Source organism: Myxocyprinus asiaticus, unplaced genomic scaffold (genome assembly GCF_019703515.2).
Source record: "Myxocyprinus asiaticus isolate MX2 ecotype Aquarium Trade unplaced genomic scaffold, UBuf_Myxa_2 HiC_scaffold_118, whole genome shotgun sequence".
NCBI classification, from domain to species: domain Eukaryota; kingdom Metazoa; phylum Chordata; class Actinopteri; order Cypriniformes; family Catostomidae; genus Myxocyprinus; species Myxocyprinus asiaticus.
In genome coordinates this window covers 3,201-25,000 of record NW_026249566.1, presented here as the reverse complement: position 1 = coordinate 25,000, position 21,800 = coordinate 3,201, and the positions used below count along the sequence as shown (strand labels likewise).

At 40.7% G+C, this 21,800-nt stretch overlaps 1 protein-coding gene and 2 gene segments (V, D, J or C); 1 reads left to right on the top strand and 2 right to left on the bottom strand.

The window, feature by feature from the left end:
• Nucleotides 1-5,396: 5,396 nt before the first annotated feature.
• LOC127439365 (immunoglobulin kappa variable 4-1-like) lies at nt 5,397-6,462 on the bottom strand. The segment is given in 2 exon segments: nt 5,397-5,704; nt 5,844-6,462. Coding segments are annotated over 2 exon segments (357 nt in total).
• LOC127439364 (Ig kappa-b4 chain C region-like) lies at nt 6,307-7,794 on the top strand. The segment is given in 3 exon segments: nt 6,307-6,315; nt 6,412-6,463; nt 7,324-7,794. Coding segments are annotated over 3 exon segments (378 nt in total).
• A 1,395-nt stretch (nt 7,795-9,189) lies between these two features.
• On the bottom strand, nt 9,190-11,441 carry LOC127439363 (uncharacterized). The gene is made up of 6 exons (XM_051695616.1): nt 11,041-11,441; nt 10,754-10,834; nt 10,297-10,347; nt 10,158-10,190; nt 9,919-9,984; nt 9,190-9,446 (listed from the first exon to the last, which is right to left on the bottom strand). Exons 1-6 carry the CDS (start codon nt 11,309-11,311, stop codon nt 9,190-9,192), a joined length of 759 nt encoding a protein of 252 aa, XP_051551576.1. The 5' UTR covers nt 11,312-11,441.
• Between the last annotated feature and the right edge of the window lie 10,359 nt (nt 11,442-21,800).

Sequence of the window (21,800 nt, the reverse complement as noted above, 5' to 3'; positions counted from 1 at the left end):
TACTCTCATTTATTATTGATTAAACCGTTTTACGTTTATACAAGTTTGTATAAGTTTATATAAGAACATTTTTCATATTAGTCCCAAACAATAAAAGAATCATCTATTAATCATAATTGTACTAGTATAAACATATTAATTACATAATAATAATTCATATTAATGATATATGAGAAATGTGTTGATTTGTCCTTTTCTATGTTTCTTTACTCTTGAATCTATTTTTACACTGTCCCAATGAACTCCACAACCTGTACAACCCCACAAATACATAGCATAACTTTAATAATTATTGACAAAAGTCAGTAAATATTTTGTGACATTGAATTTTATTTTTATTTATTTTTTTTACCTAAGAACTAGTGTTTGTTCCACCAAAGACATTCGACAAAGAATAAACAGTAGCCGATGCCAACCAACCCCGGTCTCCCCTATTTTACCTGTAAAGCACTTTGGTCAAATTCTGTTTTTCTTTTTAAATGTGCTATAGAAATATGTTCATAATTAATAATAATTCAAATGCATTTAACTTATAACGCATAATGTAATGAATAAATCTTTAATACTGTGACAATGAGGGAGGGAGTCTAAAGGTGCGTCCCAAACCGCACACTTCTGCACTATTTTATGTCATATTGTAGTGTATGTAGTGCGAGTAGTATGTTTACACTGAAAATGAAACAAAAAGAAGTGTACTTTCGAGTACCCGGATGATGCAATTTTTCAACCATCAAAACGGAGTGTGGAATGTTGGCAGAGGAGGGCAGAGTAGCCAAAAACTGTACTCAAGTAAAAGTACATTTACTCAAGTAGAAGTAAATGTACTAACGTATATAATTACTTGAGTAAGAGTACTCAAGTATCCAATTAAAGAGTACTCAAGTAGTGAGTAACTCGTTACTTTCACAAATTACATACATTAACTCCCACATATTCCATTACATAATGCACATTTAACACGTATTACAGAATGTGACGAGGAGGAGGGCATGGCCGGGCCGTGATGGAGCACGGCCGGCGCTGAATCAGCTGATCAGCGGCAGAGCGAGATGAGGGGCGGCCGGAGACGCCGGTTCGAGAGAGAGACACACGCGGATGTTTGTTATGTTGGTTTTATGTTGAGTTTTACATTAATCTTTATGTTGACTGTAACAGGTAAAGGTTGGGCAGGGAGGAGGCAGGAACCAGATGAACAGTCAACATAAACATCCATCCATCCATCGAGTGAGACTCCTGGAGCCAAATGTTTTCAGTCCAAGACCACAAAAGCCCAGCCACTTTCTGCTCAAGCTGTTTGAGGCCACATCCACACTGTGTTTTATTTATTTTTATTTTGTTTTGTTTTTTAACCATGGATGGTATATAACCTGCCCCAGTGGAGCCCAGTTAAAGTTCAGTCTATTATCTTGAGCTTTAAGGTGTCTCTTCTGATCAGGGATCTGCCTGAATGGAGATCCCTGTGGTGGACACCATGCTGAAGGCAAATGTGCTAACTTCTCTATCTAGTTGACTTCTGTGGTTCTTGATAAAATCCCTCAAGGTCTGTCACTGTTTAAGTCTCTCCAGACTCATGATGTTCTGCTGTGGCTCCTCAAACCATTCATAGATCAATATCATGCACTGACAGGAAGCTTCTTCATAAGCAGAAGTAACCCCACATTCATTTTTTGGGGGGGGGGGAGGGGGGATTTTCCCCTTTTTCTCCCAATTTGGAATGCCCAATTCCCAATGCGCTCTAATTCCTCGTGGTCTCATAGTGATTCGCCTCAGTCCGGGTGGCGGAGGACGAATCCCAGTTGCCTCCGCGTCTGAGACAGTCAACCCGCGCATCTTATCACGTGGCCTGTTGAGCGCGTTGCCATGGAGACATTGCACGTGTGGAGGCTTCACACCATCCACCGCAGCAACCATGCTCAATTCACCATGCACCCCACCGAGAACAAACCACATTATAGCGACCACGAGGAGGTTACCCCATGTGACTCTACCCTCCCTAGTAACCGGGTCAATTTGGTTGCTTAGGCGACCAACTAGCGAACTAGCGAACTCCAGGGGTGGTAGCCAGCTTATTTTACCACTGAGCTACCCAGGCCCCCAACCCCATGTTCATTTTAAAGAATATGGATCTTAAAGAAAGTACATTCTGAAATCCGAAGGAGCAGGATGTAGTCGGCAAAGGAAAAAAAAATAGAATAAAAACAAGACTGAACTGTAGATTTGCCTTCATTTGGCTTGAAATGAGTTTGATCTACTTCATCTGTTTGGTTCAGGCCAGATGGACCGGGGATCTCTTTCACAGGAAACTGGCTTTCATCATCATTTTTCCTCCAGTGACTTATTGCAATGTAACACAAAAGTCAACTTATCTTCTGTTTTACTGTATGGTCTGACAAGCTCATGTAAACTGAAATCAATTAACTTGAGCTCTAAGCTGCATTACCACTTTTATATAATGCAGCAAAAGATTCTGAAGCAACATTCAAAAGGAGCACAGGCTTTAAAATTCTGGATGAATGTAGGAATGGAGATCTCTGTGGTGGACACTATGGTGAAGGCATTGTTTGCAGCATCAGCTTGTGTCAACTTCTCATCTAGTTGACCTCTGTGGTTCTTGATAAGTGGCTTTTTTAAGGTCTGACATGGTTCCAATTTCTCCAATCATGTGCTGATCTGGTTCCTCAAACCACTCATACAGTTCTATGATAATGGAGCTTGTATAAAAGACTTTTTCATTAGCAGCGTCTGGTTCACTGTATGACGTGATAGTAAATGTGTCTCTGAGATGAACAGATTTCACTGCAGGTGTTTGAGTGACTGTCACTGAACCTCTTGATTCTACAGAAGGACAAAATATTAATATTAGTAAAAGTTCAGACAAACTGGTTTCCTTTTTGTTGGGAAATAATTTCTAGCACACATGATCAGTCATATAGAGTAGTATGAGTTTAATTTTAATTTGTTCTTACCTCTAAAACAGTAGCTAGTTAACATCCAGATGAAGATGGTGATGACAGTCATGATTGCTGTGGATTTAGATTCTGGATGAAGAAGTTCTCAGTCTTCAGTCTTCAAACTCACTGAACTATTAAAAACTCCCAGACAACTGAAGCATGTGCTGCCAATGCAAAGTGTCTAAATGGAAATTAGTTTTAAAGGTCACGTCAGATAATGCAAAAAAAAAAAAAAAAAAAAAAAGTTAGATGTTACTTATGTTGTGAGTTTGCATCTAAACAATTAAACATTTTGTCTTTGTCTGATGTTACAGGTCTCTGGTAATTCAGATGGCACAGTTAGATATGAGAGTGAGCTCCATCAATATATGAAACGGTAAAATTGTTACGGGTCAACATGATGAATGAGGTCAAAGGTCAGAAGCAGGGACTAAAAACAAAATGTTCTTCATTCAGTGCGTGAGTGTTATATCGCCTGACGGGGGGCAGACTTCTTCCCTACATTGCAGTGATGCAGCAGTTTCCTTCAGGATCAAAACATGTTTCATTATACAAAAATAATAAAGTTTCTGAACAACATACATTTGTGACAAAAAATACAATTCACTACTTAAAGTGTCTTTCTACTAACAGAGACAATTAGATGCAGTATTTGATCAAGAAAGTCTTTTGGTGAAGTTTTACACATTTAAAATGGTTTTGAGACATTAATAGTTGAAAAGATGCATTTACTGGTAAAACTAAATGAATCCTCTTGTGGTTTGAACATGGTCACTGGAGACAGTTCTGATCTATTCTGAGAGAAACAGAATCATTCCACACTGACAATGCAAATGTGATTTTCACCTCACACTAGCAGATTCACTGTTTGATTGGTTAAATGATCTGAACTGGAACACACCAGTTTCACTTCTGCTCTATAGAGTCCTTAATCGTTTTTGAAAACAGCCCGGGAACCACCGGCGCTGGAACGAGTTTTGAAGTGGGGTGGCAGCAAACTGGGCTGGTTGTGATGTCATCACAACAACATTCTGCACTCAATATGTCCAATTTATACAAAATAATAAAAAAAGAAATTAATTTGGCCAATTTATACCAGACCAGCTTCAAAGATTGTCAAAAGCAAAAAGCACAGTGACTGACTAGTTATTTATCAACATACACAGTTTGAATGCTGAAGTAATCTAACTAAACAGATTCAAATCCTCGCCGACACAGAGAGAGACTGGCTATACACCTGTCATTATATTCACAGTTCACACAAACCTTTGAGGCATTTGTCTTCATTTTCAGATAATACTGGAACACTGTATTGGTTCAACTGCGTGTTCTTGTGTATGGGTCCCTCTGTTTTATGTGTCTGTTTAATCATTTGACAGTCTTTTATTGTTCATCTGCATTTAACAACGTTACACAAGCACAATATGCCCTGTGTTTTATACCTTTTTAAAGCAGCATATTGCATTTGACATTATGTGACTTGAAGAGGTAAGGGTTAAAATTATTTCCTCATCCCCAATAATAGGATACAAAGCAACATTTGTTCATTATTCTACTTTATCTAATCCTGCTGACTTTATAACTGATCTTCGATATAAATTTTGTCTTACAGTGAATATATTCAAACTTCCCTCTTAAAAGAAGAATAACATGAAAACCACATATGTTTTAAAACACAGTTATTTTACTTGATAAGCTTGATAATATTGTGCAAACAGTATATTGTCATTCTACGACTGTCATATAAGTTATATAATTTAAGTTATAACTACTAAAATAAACATCTGGACTTGTGTATACCGGAACATATCCTTATTGTTCAACACGCATCTACAAACAACACAGAATGGCAGTGACAGCAGCACGCCCTCATCCACTTTCATTCATTACTGGCTTTTTTTAATTAGGTTCAGGGTCTTTTGTAGATCAGTAATCTACACGTTTATCTATTTAAATGAATATCAGGTGCTAAAACTACAACAAATTATATTCTCCAGAGACTCCAGCACTAGATGAATCTATTTGAATACCTGAACAACATGTATGTGACATCACCTCTCACTTTATATGAGCCTGTCCAATTGAGGGGATGAAACAAGTCAAATGTTTAATGTTATGAATTAAATTAAAATATGACATCTGTGAAACAAATGTTTTATGTTTGCATGATGCTGTATTCACATGGATAGGTGTCAGTAAAGTTTAAGATGAGTGTCATATCAGCCAGTAAAACATAAACCAAAAATGACTGAATTTATAATAAAATGTGTCGTCCAGTTTCATATGTAGTGTTGAGTGTGAAATATAAAAATCAAAAACTTTGTGTCCATGTCAATTTATAATGTAACATTCAGAGAAACTGTTTCTGTATCAGTAGTTCCTCTTTCACTGAAGGAGGTTTTTGTACGACTCTTTATCACTGTGTGAACACACCTTTACTGCTGACTAGTGATAACTCTGACAGTAATAATGTCCCGCATCTTCAGTCTGGACTCCACTGATGGTCAGAGTGAAATCACTATTAGATCCACTGCCACTGAATCTAGATGGAGTTCCAGACTGCAGGCTGTTGGTCCAATATATGAGGAGTTTAGGAGCTTCTCCAGGTTTCTGTAAGTACCAGCTCAAGAGGTATCCCACACTACTGTCCCGGTAGACATCACTGCTGGTTTTACAGTTTATTTTAACTTGTTGTCCTGGTTGAGCTGCTGTTGTTGAGGGACTCTGAGTGACTGTGATCTGTCCATTACACTCTGAAACACATAATAAAATAAACAGAACTTTTCAATATTAGTTCAAAAGAGCTTTTTGACACTTTAAATAATAATAAAAAAAACTTTATACAATTCAGTTTACTTTATATTTGTGAAATGCACTGAAATAGATTCTCACCAGCAATGAAAAGCAGTAGAGAGCAGATAATGAGAGCGTGTGCTGTCATCTTTACTGTGAATGAGTGAGAACTGAAGGAACAGTGATGTTGGTTTGACAGTCCTGACTAACAGACAGTCTGATATTGTGCTTTAATCAGAGGGGTGGGACACACATTCAAAACTGTTTCCTCTCACCAGAAAATGTGACCGTTACAGGAGAACAGCAGAAATAAGAAACAATTACATGTCAAATTACATTCATACATTTCAATCTTTATCTTTTAGTTATTAATTCCAATTGCTTGAAATTCGAATGATTTTTGCTCATTGTGGATATCTCATGAGCATTCAGTAGATCAAAGTAAATCAAATGAGTTATAGAGTGGAGTTATTACATTGTAATAAACATGTTGTATATCATTTGGAATGTAATATGTATCTTTTTATTGTATTTTTTAAACAGTAGTTGATCACAATATGAAATGAATCATGTTTGAATGTGTGTTGTGTAAAGATGTGTTTGTGATCATGTGTTTAAAGTGCAGTTAGTGAAGCGCTCAGAGGTTTTTGTACAGCTGTTCTATTAGTTTGTATCACTGTGGGTCACTTTCGGCAGCGGCACCAGACTGGATGTTGGCAGTAAGTAAATCATCAAATCATCATTTTAATGTTATATGTGTTTTTATAATGTGGAATGTGTCAGTTTTATGTTGAATTGACACACATATGAGTTCAGTGATTTGTCTCACTTTTTTAAAATTTCATGATTTTTATTTATATTTCTTTATTTATTAATAATATCTGATTAGACAGATTGATAATTTGGCTGTTTTTCAAGAAATGAAGGTGAACTTTAAAGACACTTAATTTACACTTTGTCAGCACATGTGAATTCGTTGCTCGTACAGAAGTGAGATGTTATTCAGTTTTTGTAACTGTTAAATGGCTCTGTGTTTAAATTACTAACATTATCAAGAGTTCATAAAAATGCTCCTTCAATATGAAATGTTTCTTAATGTAATATGTAAGATATAAAGTTTTACTGTAGGAATTCTTTCACCAAATTAACTGTTAAAAGTTCATCATTGTACAGAATTTTCTTTTCTATTCTCTTGAGGTTGGGCAATGTCTTTTCATAGTTATTTCTTAATGTAGAAAGAGAAATTAATGAAGGAAAAATATTCTTCAACTTCTGTGTAAGTCTAACTGCAATCATATAAAGATATGTGAACTTTATTAATAATTTCATCAAACCGTCAAACTGACATCATTTTGGTAATTCAGAGTCTTTGGGGGGAAAGATTTTTCTCTATATGAGCGAACAGATCAACATGAAGAAAAAAACTTGCAGATTAATGTTGAAAGTTTTCAGATATATCTTTAAAGATCTTGTAAAAAAAAATATAAAAATATATAATTTACTAATGTAATTTATTTAGTTTCAATCTGGAGAAAGAAATCTTTTCTTCTTTTGAAGTTGTCTATTGTGTATTTGTCAGGCATCACTCGTCCTAAAGTGAGCGTCCTGCCGCCCTCCAGTGAAGAGATTTCCACAAAGAACACAGCAACACTGATGTGTGTGGCCAACAAGGGCTTCCCCTCAGACTGGAGCCTGAGCTGGAAGGTGGACGGGAGCAGCAGGTCTGAGAAGAGCAGTGCTGGGGTCCTGGAGAAGGACGGTCTGTACAGCTGGAGCAGCAGTCTGACTCTCTCTCAGGAGGAGTGGATGAAGGCGGTCACAGTGAGCTGTGAGGCCAAACAGAAAGACCAGCTGTCAGTCACTGGAGAAGTGAGGAGAGATCAGTGTTCTGAGTAGATCCTCTGGATTCTCTTCTGCTCTTCTCACTCATGTCTCACATGGAGACTAACAGTGGCCTTCTATTCACACAAGTATATGTGTGCTTTTGTCTTTCAGTGCTCATTCTCTCTTGTCAAAATTCAATAAACAAATAAAATATTCAATTATTAAAGTTTCCTGTCTTTCTTATTTGAAAATTTGATTTATTTATATTATTTGTGTCATTTGTTTGTTCAGTTCACTCACATTTTATAAATAAACTTCACTCAATGAACCATGAAAACACCTGCAGAGACATTATGAAACAAGACTGTGCATTCAAATTAGGAAACTCAAACATATAGTACATATAGTAATTTGTTTTCCCCTCAAATTGTATGATCTGCATAAATATTTGAGGTGAATTGAAAGATAAACACAATTTCTGACATATACACTAATGACAGCACGCACTCAAACTGACATAAACTCCAAATGTTTGTATAAAACCTGATGATTTGACAATGTGTCTAAGAGCATCTTGTGCTTCAGTAGAAGAAAATCTGATAAAAGCAAAAAAGGTCATTACACACACACACACACACACATAGGTTTTTGGGAACTACAAGGACACTGTACCCCAAACCAGTCTGTTGCTGTATTAGGGGGACACCCCTTTCCAGTTGCTCTACAGAGATGTGGTTGATATCAAAAAATCTATTTTGAGCCATACAACATAGATTTCACTTCAGAGTTTGTTTACACAATACACAACTTATAATGTAACAACCTGAAAATATACACATTTATGAGGACAATTGATAATTAGATGCACAAGCCCCGCCTGCGACACAAAATGGTATTATAAGGACTAAAGCGATTTATAAGGACAGTGGCTGTACAACACACATAAATGTCATTAGAGTGTATTAAAGGGTCAAACATGAATTAATGGAACATGGCTAAACACAAACTCAAATGTGAAGGCATTGTGCATTAAAAGGACATACCTGATATATGAGGACAAATCATTAGACTCAGCACACATACACCAGCACTGTGCATTGCAAAGACATCCCACACCTGTGGGGACATACTCCAACAGACAACATACCCAACAATTTAAAAGTATGTATGATATTTTTGTATAGTGATATAAATATGCAAGCATACCTTTTATAGAGTGAATTCAAGGACCTGCTATTTGTGTGATATGACTGTTTATCCACATGACCATATGATCTTTTAACAGACATGAGGACATATAACAGTATGCACAGTTAGTGAACAAGGAGCAAAGTTTAATTAGTGCTTGTTTTCAATAATATTACAATAGTTGCCCTGATAATATTACACATCACAAGATACACTAACATTTTTCTTGTGTGTAAAGAAAAAAACCCTCTCAAATGCATGGAGGTGGAGAACTTAAATATCATAACCTTTCATAAACATAAAAAGTAGTAATGAACATTGTTGAAAGCACATTAAATCCTTCAACAGAAGTTTAAAACATTTCAAATACATATAAATAAAACAAAATAAACAACAACAACAACAACAACAACAACAACAACAAAACACTTATTCAGTATTTTGCAACTATTTCTTTTTTGAGTGTTAAGCCCCGATTCCTGAGAATGTCTCTTATGTTTTGAACAGAGCGACTAGCCAAAGCAGGATGCTCAGCATTCTTGCACTGTTGGCATTCAATTTGACTGGTGAGTTTACCCCTTGCGATGTGGTTCTGGAAATGTCTTATTACTGCAGCGATTTCTGTTTGAGACCATACCTGTTTTTGTTTCCTTCTTGCATTATCCCTTTCAGCAGAATTTTCAAGAATCACTAGAAAAGAGGAAAACAGATTCCCGAACCCTGGAGTGAACACCATGATGGCCACAGCTCGTCTCCCTCTTCTCCCAACCAGCCACACTCTTCCCAACCATTGTATTTAGTCTAGTCTTGTTGTAAGGATTACTCATCTTTTGAGTGAAAAGTGATGGGCTGCTGTTTTTGTTAAACATGTTTTTGTCCATTTGTTTTAGTTAGGGAGGCAATTTATTCATTCTGTTAGGTTGTGTTGTTACCATCCTTGTAAGATTGTGTTTGCCCATCCTGATGTTACATTCCACTCCATAATATCAAGTTGTAAATACAATCTGACTATGGTTCCTGATAAAGATAAGGTTCCTTCATACAATGTCTCAGCCTCCCCTAGACAGTTCTAAACATTAATTTTAATTATTTCAACTTTAATTCTTGATCTACACGATTCCCTAGTACAGTGTTCTTTGTGTATGTGTTTGTGTGCTTTTACCAGATTGTTCGCACTCTTCCCTCCTGCTGCACTTTTTGTCCTCCCAACCAGTGTTTTTGTTCATTGCTAAAATAAAAGAAAAAAAGAAAAAAAAAGAAACAAACAGAAAAAAACTTGTACATGTTAATCCTAAATTTAATATTCAATCTTCATTTCAACTTGTGTCATTAATTTTGATTAACATTAATATTTCCTTAAAATGGATTAGTAGTTAAAAACTTTTTATATTCTTGTCATACCTCGAGATGACCCTTCTAAGGCAGAGTCAACATCTGTGAATGGAAAAATCAAATACTAGAACAAACAGTAGTAGTGCTTGGTCATGAAATGAATCAAACCTCAATGGACATGCTGGTTGACTGAGGTAGAAGCTCATACCCTCTGAGTTGCCTGGAGGTTCCTCAACAGGTCGTCTAGCTCTCTTCTTTCCTGCGATATGAATAGTATAGCTCAGTATAAACGTTCTGGTGTCACATGTTCAAACATTTCATACACAAACACAAACTGTTCTACACCTTTAAGGTGAAACTGTAAATCTCTAGCAAGATATCCTCCGCATCACAAACAAAAACAGTTAAAACTGAAAGCTGTTATTATTTTGTTGGGCAGTGATTTGATTGGTACTTTGTGGAATTTGTTGTCAAGGTACAATATAAGTCGGCTCATTTTTGTGGTAGGTCTATGACAAGTGCAATAAGCAGATCAACCTCAGCCTGTTAACAGCTAAAATATTTTACATTTACTTGGCAAATTTACTTACATTTTGGTGCATCATATGGTACATTTCTTATGTTGCCTTCAATGATTTGATGTTTGTATGTTCATATGCTTTTACCCATTTCTGTTAGTGTCTGTGGATATGTCTCCTCAGCATCACTGTCTTCACTTTGCTCAGAATCAGTAAAGTCTATGTTATCTAACAAAAAATAAACGTTTTGAGTATTAAATAAGTTTAACATTGAGTAAAAAAAAATATAACACATAATGATCACCCTGAAATTTGATGAATATTACATTGTTAAATATCTAAGGTCTGTATGTAAGGGATTATCTTTCGGCTAGGAATACTTAGCCTTTACACTAAAATATAAAATCTAATTTGTAACAACTTAATAGCATTACCTTCAATTTCATTCTCTTCTAGTGTTTTGCCCTGAAGATTTGTAAGTGAACCTTTCTCCATGGCAAGCAGTAGTTTGAATATTTTGGCCAGCTGGGTTGTACCCTCTGGAAGCCTGCAATACTCTCTGTGGACACGAATATCGTGGCCCAAAAAGTCAGCAACTTGGTCCAACTCATGCTTTTTAAGGTTTAGGACCTGTGACAAAGTTGCAACATGTTTGCGTAACTGTGTTGAGGAGTTCAGGGTTTTGCGCACCAGACCCATTTGCATAAATCCTCAGACAGTCTTGTCCTCGATAAGGAGTCAAACAATTGGGCCTTGCAAACAGGAATGTTTTTCTTCTGGGACTCCACGCTCTATTCTTCTGCTTATGAGGTGTGTTAAGGCATCAACCATGTCTGGCGATAGCAACACTGCAACTTTTCACCCCCTTTTACCCCAAATTTCCACCCGACTGTAATGTGCACAACGTTTTTGTTCAAACTTTGCGAGGCCTACAGCAACATCCTTATGTAGCGCAGCTGTGTCCCTCTCTAGGAAACCTTTTAGTTGCATCTTTGCAACCTCTCCTCCACGTCTTCGGTTGAACAGTATTATTTTAGCTAGAGTTGCTCTGCAAAGCTCCCCATAAACTTGTGCTGATGGCATATTTTTCAAGTTCTCAGATGCTAAACCAGCAATCTTTTCAAGATGCTGGTGAAGATGTACATCCTCTGTGAAAGGGAGGGTGGATGGCTTGTTAAAGTGCCCCTCATTCAAGGTGGTCAAAGCTGTGTGAGAAACAAGTTCAGACCATTTTGCATCAAATAGCCTGGAATGCCTGGGTTGACTTTATCACCTCACTGTCTTCTGCCATTAGAGCTCTGCAATGTATAATGTCACATATCTTATGAAATGAGTGGCCCAACTTAAGAGCAAGGCTTGGAGTCTGGTAGGAGTGTTTTTCATCAACAAACCCAGACACCTTCTTTACAGCTTGGATAACCACCTTAAAATCTGCAGGTCTTACAGTATCCAGTATACAGTATTTGAAAAAAGCTCGGAGGATCATCAGAGACTCCAGCCACCCGAGCCATGGGCTGTTCTCACTGCTACCATCAGGTAGGCGGTATCGCAGCATCAGGACCCGCACCAGCCGACTCCATGACAGCTTCTTCCCCCAAGCAATCAGACTTCTGAGCTCTTGATCTCCCACGATCAAAATACATCATCACTGCACTTTATTACCCTTACTCTTATATCTCACACCGGACTGTCATAAATTATATTATTATTATATTATATTCTCTCTAAACAACTGACTATCAACTGTACATTCTATATATACTATATATACATTTTAATATATTTTTTATTTTTTATTTTTATTGAATAATGTGTATCTATTTAGTGCATATTGTATACTGTACAGTGTATGTTATTATTTGTATACTGTTGAGTGTAATTATGTGTATATCAGATGTTTAAATTGTGCTGTGTTAATTTGATGTTATTGTAAATTGGTACTGTCTCATCACTGTCACGACTGCTATGTTGATCGGAACTGCACCCAAGAATTTCACACACCATTGCACTTGTGTATATGGCTGTGTGACAATAAAGTGATTTGATTTGATTTGATTTGTATCCTCAAGAGCTTGTATTGAAAATTCTCTTCGCAGGATCAGCAGAAGTCTTCCAACTTCCAAGAGCTTCTGTTGAATACAGTCATATTTGGTGGGATCCTGTCCATGTTTATTGAAAAATGACTGGGCCAGCTGAAGAATGCAGAAGTCACCCTGCACAGCAGCAGAGATGTCATCGTCTTTCATTAGAGTTAACAGCTTCCAAACACCCTACGAAATCTGTTGACACAGAGCTGTATTAGACATTGTTGCCAAAGACAAGACCCTAGTTCTTCCTGGCTCTGCCCGATCTTCCACTGGTTTTGAAAGACAATTTCGAACGTGCCGCCACAGGTCTCTCTGGAGCAACATTGCATGGCAATACATACAATGCACATAATCTTGAATTATATTTCTTTAGTTTGCGTCTGCGTTTTAACAATCCAGTCCCACTCGCTAAAACATCTGTATTGTGTTCGTAGTTCCCTTTATTCCACAGTTTGTCCAGCATTTTTTGATGTTCTTTGGAGTATTTTGGCAGTGCCAAAGCCCGAGCAACATCCACACTTGTTTTCTCATGGATTTTTAAGTTACGTGTACATTTTGGCTGTGGTTTTCCACAAATGTAGCAGTAATTCTTTCTGTTTACTGAAGAGGATATATTTGAAGACTGTATACGTGGATCTTCCCCAGTTCCTGTGATATCTTTAACAGATGTGTCTTCAGTATTACCATTCCTTCCCTATCTGTCACTCACTCGACGTTGTGTCGATGTAGTGACACTGGGGTCACTCTTCGGAGCCCGAAACACCTCTGGTCTTTGAAAAAAGGCCAATGAAAATTGGCGAGTGGTATTTGCATACCACTCCCCCGAACATATGGGTATAAAAGGAGCTGGTATGCAACCACTCATTCAGATTTTCTCTTCGGAGCCGAACGGTCGATGCTCACTGAGCTGAATTCCCATGTCTGTTCATTCACTTCTGCTGGATCTGATGGCGCATTTCAGCAGCCTCTCCCCCCTCTGCACTGGTGCACTGCAGAGAACGCCCCTGGGCGCTTCGGCAGAAATAAAAGAGTATATTCTAAAAAAAGAGTATATTTCTCTAAAAGAGCGGCACACACGGAATGTCTATTTAAAGACGTGTCTTTTTAAAGATGCCTTTCCGTTTGTGTGTTATTCCTAGTTGTGGTCGTTATCTCTCACCTTCTGACGGTCACGATCACGGTCTTTCGTGTCTGGGCACTGTCCACATGGAGACAGCGTTCGCGGATGGGTCATGTACTCATTGCGAGAACATGTCTATGGCAACAATGCGGTCGGAGCTTGCCTTCGTAAGAAAGGAAGCCACCTCAGCGGCTCCCCGCCCCGGTCCTTCTACCTACGGGTATGAGGCCAGCGCGGCTAGCACTGGGGGCGATTTGGGGACCCCAGTGGGACCACCTCTGCCAGGTATCCCCTCACAGACCTCCCTTTCCCCACCACACTCGTCTGCCCCAATTGGGCTTCCGGATGAATCTGCCGGCTCGTCTCACGGCGAGTTTGACCTCTTGTTCGGAGCCTGCGAAGGTGATGAGCTCTTGAGTGCAGCATTGGAGAGCGGACTCATCCAGCCGAACATAGATGCCCCCCCTCCGGTACGGTCGCCCAGTCACAGGCTGACGCGGAGATGACAGACATGCTTTCTCGGGCAGCCGCGAGCGTCGGGCTAGAGTGGAAACCTCTGCTCTCCCCTGAACCCTCGCGGCTCGATGATTGGTTCCTGGGCTTGTGGCGCCACTCACAGCCACGCCCCACCCCAGTTCCTTTCTTCCCGGAAGTGCACGAGGAGCTGACAAGGTCGTGGGAGGCACCTTTTACTGCCCGGTCCCGATCTTTCAGCTCCCCTGCCCTCACTACCCTCGATGGTGGGGCGGCTAAGGGCTATTCAGCGATCCCCCTGTGGATAAGATGCTCATGGTGCACCTATGCCTGCAGAGCGCCGCCACCTAGCGCGGGCGCCCAAAGCTCCCATCCAAGGCCTGTAGGTTTACGTCATCCCTGACGGAAAAAGCCTACGGTGCTGCTGGCTCTCCTGCAAGTCCACCAATCCAAGGCACTAAAGGAACTGTACGAGGGTAGTTCCGCCCCGGAATTGATGCAGGAGCTGCGCTCGGTGACTGACGTAGCTCTCCGGGCGACGAAGGTCATGGCGTGGTGTCTCAGGTGGGCGATGTCCACCTTGGTGGTCCAGGAGATGGGAGAGGCTGACAAGGCATGGTTATTTGGCAACCCCATTTCCCAGGCGAGCATCCGGCATCAAGATTGGTTCGCGCCGGTAGACCTGAAGGATGCGTACTTCCACGTCTCGATTCTACCTCGACACAGACCCTTCCTGCAATTTGCATTTGAGGGTTGGGTGTATCAGTACAAGGTCCTCCCTTTCGGCCTGTCCTTGTCCCCTCACATCTTCACGAAGGTCGCAGAGGCAGCTCTTGCCCCATTAAGGGAAGTGGGCATTCGCATCCTCAACTATCTCGACAATTGGCTAATCCTAGCTCACTCTCGGGATTTGTTGTGTGCACACAGGGACCTGGTGCTCTCACACCTCAGCCAACTAGGGCTTCAGGTCAACTGGGGAAAAAGCAAGCTCCTCCCAGTTCAGAGCATCTCTTTTCTCAGCTTGGAGTTGGACCCAGTCTCGATGACGGCGCGCCTTACAAACGAGCACGCACAGCCGGTGCTGTCCTGTTTGAAGGCGTTCAGACAGAAGACAGCGGTTCCACTGAAACTGTTTCAGAGGCTCCTGGGGCATATAGCATCCTCAGCGGTGGCCACTCCACTCGGGTTGATGCATATGAGACCGCTTCAGCACTGGCTCCAGACTCAAGTCCCGAGATGGGCATGGCACCACGGGACACATCACATGGCCATCCCGCCGGTCTGTCACTGCCTCTTCAGCCCTTGGACCGACCTCACATTTTTACAGGCAGGTGTTCCCCTAGAGCAGGTCTCCAGGTACGTCGTGGTCACGACAGACACCTCCAAAACGGGCTGGGGCACTGTATGCAATGGGAACACAGCTTCCGGCTCCTGGACGGGCCCGCGGCTACGTTGGCACATCAACTGCCTCAAGTTGTTGGCAATTCTGCTCGCCCTGTAGAGGTTTCGGCCGTTGATCCAGGGCAAACATGTGTTAGTTCAGACAGACAACATGGCAACGGTGGCATACATCAACCGTCAAGGCGGTTTACGTTCCCGTTGTATGTCACAACTCGCCCGCTGTCTCCTCCTCTGGAGTCAGCAGCACCTCAAGTCACTGCGAGCCACTCACATCCCAGGCGACCTCAACACTGCAGCGGACGCGCTGTCACGACAGTTTACCCTTAGGGGAGAGTGGAGACTCCACCCTCAGGTGGTCCAGCTGATTTGGAGTCGATTCGGGCAGGCACAGGTAGACCTGTTCACTTCCCAAGAATCCTCCCACTGCCTGCTCTGGTACGCCCTGACCGAGGCACCTCTCGGTATAGAGGCACTGGCACACAGCTGGCCCCCTGGACTATGCAAATATGCTTTTCCCCCAGTGAACCTACTTGGGAGGACAAGGAGCAGGTCGTCCTGGTAGCACCCTACTGGCCCACCCAGACATCACCCAGACATCATGCTCCTCGTGACATCCCCCCCTGCTGAATTCCCCTGAGGAATGACCTTCTTTAGACATGATCACTCAGGCTAGGGCCCCCTCTATGAGGCACCTGTATGCCTTGAAGTGGTGTCTGTTCGCTAAGTGGTGTTCTTCCTGACGCGAAGACCCCCAGAGATGTGCAGTCGGATTGGTGCTTTCCTTCCTGCAGGAGAGACCATACCTCATTCCCTCACGGGTCCTCTCTGTAGTTCTTCAGGGTCTACAGGGAGCCCATTCTACCAGGAATGTGGCAGCCTCCTGGGCCTTGACCAGTGGCGCCTCTCTAACAGACATTTACAGAGCAGCAGGCTGGGCAACACCCAACATCTTTGCGAGGTTCTGCAATCTCTGGGTGGAACCGGTTTCGTCCCGTGTGGTGGCAGGCACAAGTAGGTAAGTCCGGGACAGCTGGCCGGGTGTATCGCTTGCGCATAGCACCTTTCACCTCCCCTGAGCTGAAGACGTGCTCTGTTGACTCCCAGTTGTGTTCACAAACTGTGTTCTCTGGATGATTTCCTCCGAGCCTTGTGGCAGACGAGTTTGCGGAAAAACTCGCTGCCAGTTCAGTACATGTGCTAACTAAGCCCTGTACTGGGGTAGGTGCTCCGCATGTGTTGGTTCCCCATAGGTAACCCCATGCGACGTATATCTTCCGCTAATTAATTTCCCTGTTGGTAAACTGCGTCTTCCTTGGGCAGAGGCCCCTCTGACCCAGTCACCATGCTTGTAGAAACTCCTCCCCCATAGGGCAGGACCTACCATGTGACTTCTTCACATGACATACTTCCGACAAAGCTCGGCAAGACCATGTGACGTATTTCCACTCAAAATCCCCGGGCGGGGTGTGGTCTCCGTGGTGTCTTCCCCTTGGGAGGGACACCCCCCCCCCCAACGTAGACAAATTTTAACAAATTTCACTCTTTCTTTGGGGAGAGAAAAAAAAAGAGAGGATGAGAGGCCACGACTGGGCTAGCCGGTCTCTATCTTTTGGGCAGTCGACTTGTCCCACTCATAACAGCGTTGGGGGAGGATACGTGTCGGCCTGGTGCGCTGGCTATGAGGCACACAGTGGTCTGCCCGTCACATGCCGCCAGTTCACGTAACACAGTTCAGCCAGTTGTGGCGTTTCGTATAGGGACCCCTAGTGTCACTACATCGACACAATGTCGAGTGAGTGACAGATAGGGAACGGAGGTTACGCATGTAACCAGGACGTTAATTTGTTGAGAACTTCTGACACTTGTACTTGCTTGCCTTTCCTACAAGACATTTACATTTCATTTACATTTATGCATTTGGCAGATGCTTTTATCCAAAGCGACTTACAGTGCACTTATTACAGGGACAGTCCCCCTGAAGCAACCTGGAGTTAAGTGCCTTGCTCAAGGACACAATGGTGGTGGCTGTGGGGATTGAACCAGCTATGTGCTGTAGTCCACTACACCACCACCAAGCCCTTTCAAGCTGTGCTGTGCAGACTGGATCTTTTGGCAGTGAATCTTTATCTATGAGGCTTTCTTGACATTGTCTGCCATTTTGAATTTCTGCAGTAGATTCAATGCAGGACACTTTACTATTTTGTATGTTTGAGAGTTGTTTAGGACACTCATGTTCCGAAGACACTGTGCTCTTTTCTGAACTGTCTGAATAAGAATTAGGTACATAGTCCTGATCTGACATGTCATCACTGCAAAATTGTTCTTCGGAATTCTGAAATAAAATATATATTTTTTTTATTTTATTTTTTTACATATTAAAAAAATTACTGTACTATTTACTGTAAAATAGTTCACCCCAAAATAAAAATTTCCTGATTATTTACTCCCAAGGCCATCCAAGATGTAAATGACTTTCTTCAGCTGAAGAGAAAATGAAGCTTTGGAGGAAAACATTCCAGGATTTTTCACTGTTTAATGCAAGTGAACGGGGCTCAGCGTAGACCATTTTTGATGGACAAAAATCCATATTTAGCAGCTTCAAAGTAATCCACATGACTCTAGTCCACAGATAATAATTAATTATATTTATTTATCACACATTATACATTTGCACATACACAGTGAAGTTCTTTTTTTCACATATCCCAGCTAATCTGGGGTCAGAGTGCAGGGTCAGCCATGATACAGCACCCTTGGAGCAGATAGGGTCAAGGGTCTTGCTCAAGGGACCAACAGTGGCATCTTGGTGGTGCTGGGGCTTGAACCCCTGACCTTCTGATCAGTAACCCAGAGACTGAGCCACCACTGCCCCTGATAAGGGGCTTCTCTAGCGAGAAGTAATTTTCAGGGGAAAAAAAATTATATACTTAACTACAAATGCTCTCCAGTGACCTTTTGCGTGACGTATGCGCATTGGGATAGTCACACGTGACGTATACAGTAAGAACCGCCCCATTGTTTACAAGTGTGGAGAAGGAACGCTGTCCAAAAGTTGAGTGGTCGTCGCTGTATATTCGTATTTGTGTCAGTTTATTGTTAAAAATGGTCCGTTTGTGTGTGTATCCTGGATGCAGTGTTTATTTATTTCATTTTTTTTCTGAAAATGAGCAATGGTTTTGCTAGAGAAGACCCTTAGTTGTGGGCTGGAGTCACGTGAATTACTTACAAACTGCCTAAATATGGTTTTTGGACTGCCAAAAATGGTCTATGATGAGCCCCGTTCATTAGATGGAAAAAAATCCTGGGATGTTTTCCGCCAAAACCTTAATTTCTTTTCATCTGAAGAAAAAAAGCCAGATACATCTTTGACGATCTGGGGGTAAGGAAATAATCCGCAAATTTTCTCGATAAAATACATTTACCGATGTTAAGGGGTCAGGTTTGGGCTTCACATTTTTATCGTAACATGTTTATTATATCCTCTGTCTAGTTTGCTCCTGCTTCTGGCATAAAACCTAAGGTTAAGTCATGTGATTCACTCTATGTATTTAATTGCATTTAAACAATTAAAAATCAAAAGTTATTGCAGACAAAGGAAGGTGAGAAGAAAAAGAAAAAGTATAGATAGAATGTGATGGATAGAATGTGAAAATAAAAATTGAGAGGAAAAAAGAATGATAGGAGAGATAGGTGGAAAGAAAGTGATACAGGTCAATAGATGCAGAGAGTGTTACTGAAGATGTGACTGAGGGATAGATGGATAGAAGATGACTGCTAGAGGTATTGATGGAGAGAGTATGTGTGATAAAGACGAAAGAGAAAATGTGTTACTGTAACAGTGCTAGATGGATAGTGTGAATGAAAGTGTGATGGTAGACAGAAAATAAAGGAGAAAAATAAAAGAAAAAAGCTGACATGGACCCCCTGCTGGCAGTCGATGAGGTGGTCAAAAACCTCGAACATATTCTACAACACGAGGCCTCTGAGGGGCCTGTGACTGTGGTGTAGGTTGCTGGCAGAAACGTTGCTCCGGGGCCGCATAGCGATGTCGAGCTTGAACCACCGGCATCCTAAAAGTAGGATTGAGCTGTACCTGTGTCAACTGACGAGTGGCCTCAGACAGCTTTACTCTCTTTTCCAACAGTTCCAAGACGTTAGGCCCAAAAACGTGCCATCTCTGAAGAAAGCATGGCAACTGTGCCCTCTGCCATCTCTGAAGAAAACATGGCAACTGTCTTAGAGAGTGAAGTTTCCTCGGCACGATCACCTCGTAATGTGTCCCTCTTCTTAGATGGGAGGGCGCTGGTTGCCACAGATGCACAACATTTCTTAGTCGAGGGGTCTAACTCAGCAAGACGGAGCCGCCGCTCCAACATGGGCAAAAGGCTGCAGTGCAGACATGGGTCTGTGAGAGCCTCTCTCAGATGTTGAGTTCCCAAACACGACGGACGGACCTCATGACCGTCATCCGGGAGGAGATAATTAGGGCACAGTTTACAAGTCAGTGGGAAACCAGTGACAAACGAGCCGTGAGACATGATCACTCATTAACAATACCCTGGGATAGCACCGTAAGGTTTGAAAAAACAAGCAGAGCAATAGTAGCTGAGGGCAGAGAGTAAAAACACGCCACAAAGATAAGCAAGAGGCAAAGAGTGTTACCAACGAAAAACAAAACTCACCAAATGTGGGTTTAACTGGTAGTCACAATGCAGTGACAGCTTTTAATTTGCAGTCAAAGTGAAGTGACAGTGCTTAACTGTCAGTCACAATGAATGTTATAAAAAAAAGACATTTATAATATCCATCTATTCTAAAACTCTTATTGGAATTAAAAATCAATACGTCTTTGCCAATTAAGACAAAAATGTATTTTTCTTCATTTTTTTTTTTTTTTTTTGGTCTTTGGGGGCTTTTTTATTTATTTGTTGTTTTGAGAAATCAGTTGACCAGGGCTGAAAAGGCGCAGTCACTATTAAACTGATTTGATCAATCTATGCTCTCGGCTCCTAAAGCCTTGTCTTGAAGAGTTTCCATTTGGAAGTTTCTAGACTTTTTTTTTTTAAATGAGTCTCACAACACATCTCTTCCATCCTACCAGAAGCACTGCCACTACATGTTTCAGAATGTAATGAACTAGTTTGAAGTGACTTGTTTCTTTCATTTGAATCCAAATTCAGTTAATGCGATCACATAATTAAATTGACATTTATTTTGGAGCTCTTGATTTCCAATCCTTTGGAATCAGTCCTTTTTTTTTTTATTTTTAGCCCTACTGATGAGTGGTAGGCAGTTTCAACATGTAGGTGAAATAGTCCTTTTAATATTATTTGGGAAGTTAACCTTGCTTCAAATTCATCCCTTTCCCCTTGCTCTACGAGTTGAGCTACAGGAACACATGTTTGTTATTGCAATATGAATTACTAAAAAAATGTCAAGATCATGCTTATCACTGTTTTATTATAAGATTTTACTTTGCCGCACATTTCGGGAAAAAATTAAGAAAATTGGAGACTATTACAAAATTTCTGCACTCAAACAGCACCATTGATGGAAATGGTCGAACAGGTAAAAATGTATTGAAATATCAAATAAAACGGGACAGGATTGTTTATTTAATGCTGGCCATTACATTTCAAAGTATATTTAATGTCATTTTATAGTTTGTACAATAATTACATAACATCTTATTTATGCTCACATCGCTTACATTTAATTTGATTGAAACAAGATTTTGTTTACATAGCCTATTTAACTGTCAATTATTTCATCCATAGTTTTTTTTATAACTTAAAATGTATTGAAAGACAACACAGAATATATATATATATATTTAAAATATTAAAAATCTATACGTCCACCACAGGATCATTTTAAAAATAATACATGTTAGTTGAAGTTAATTCTGTGATTTGAGAGAAGCAGGAGAGGCACGACAGTGGGTTTTGATGCTCTGTGCATCCAGAATAATCCTCTTAAAAGATTTAGATTTTTCGTCAATATTTTGTGAAAATAATATTAATCTAATGTCTATGTTGGTTTTTCATAACACTATTTTTACTCGATCGTGTACTTAATAGTGTTAAATTTTGGCAGAAGTCAAAAGATGTAC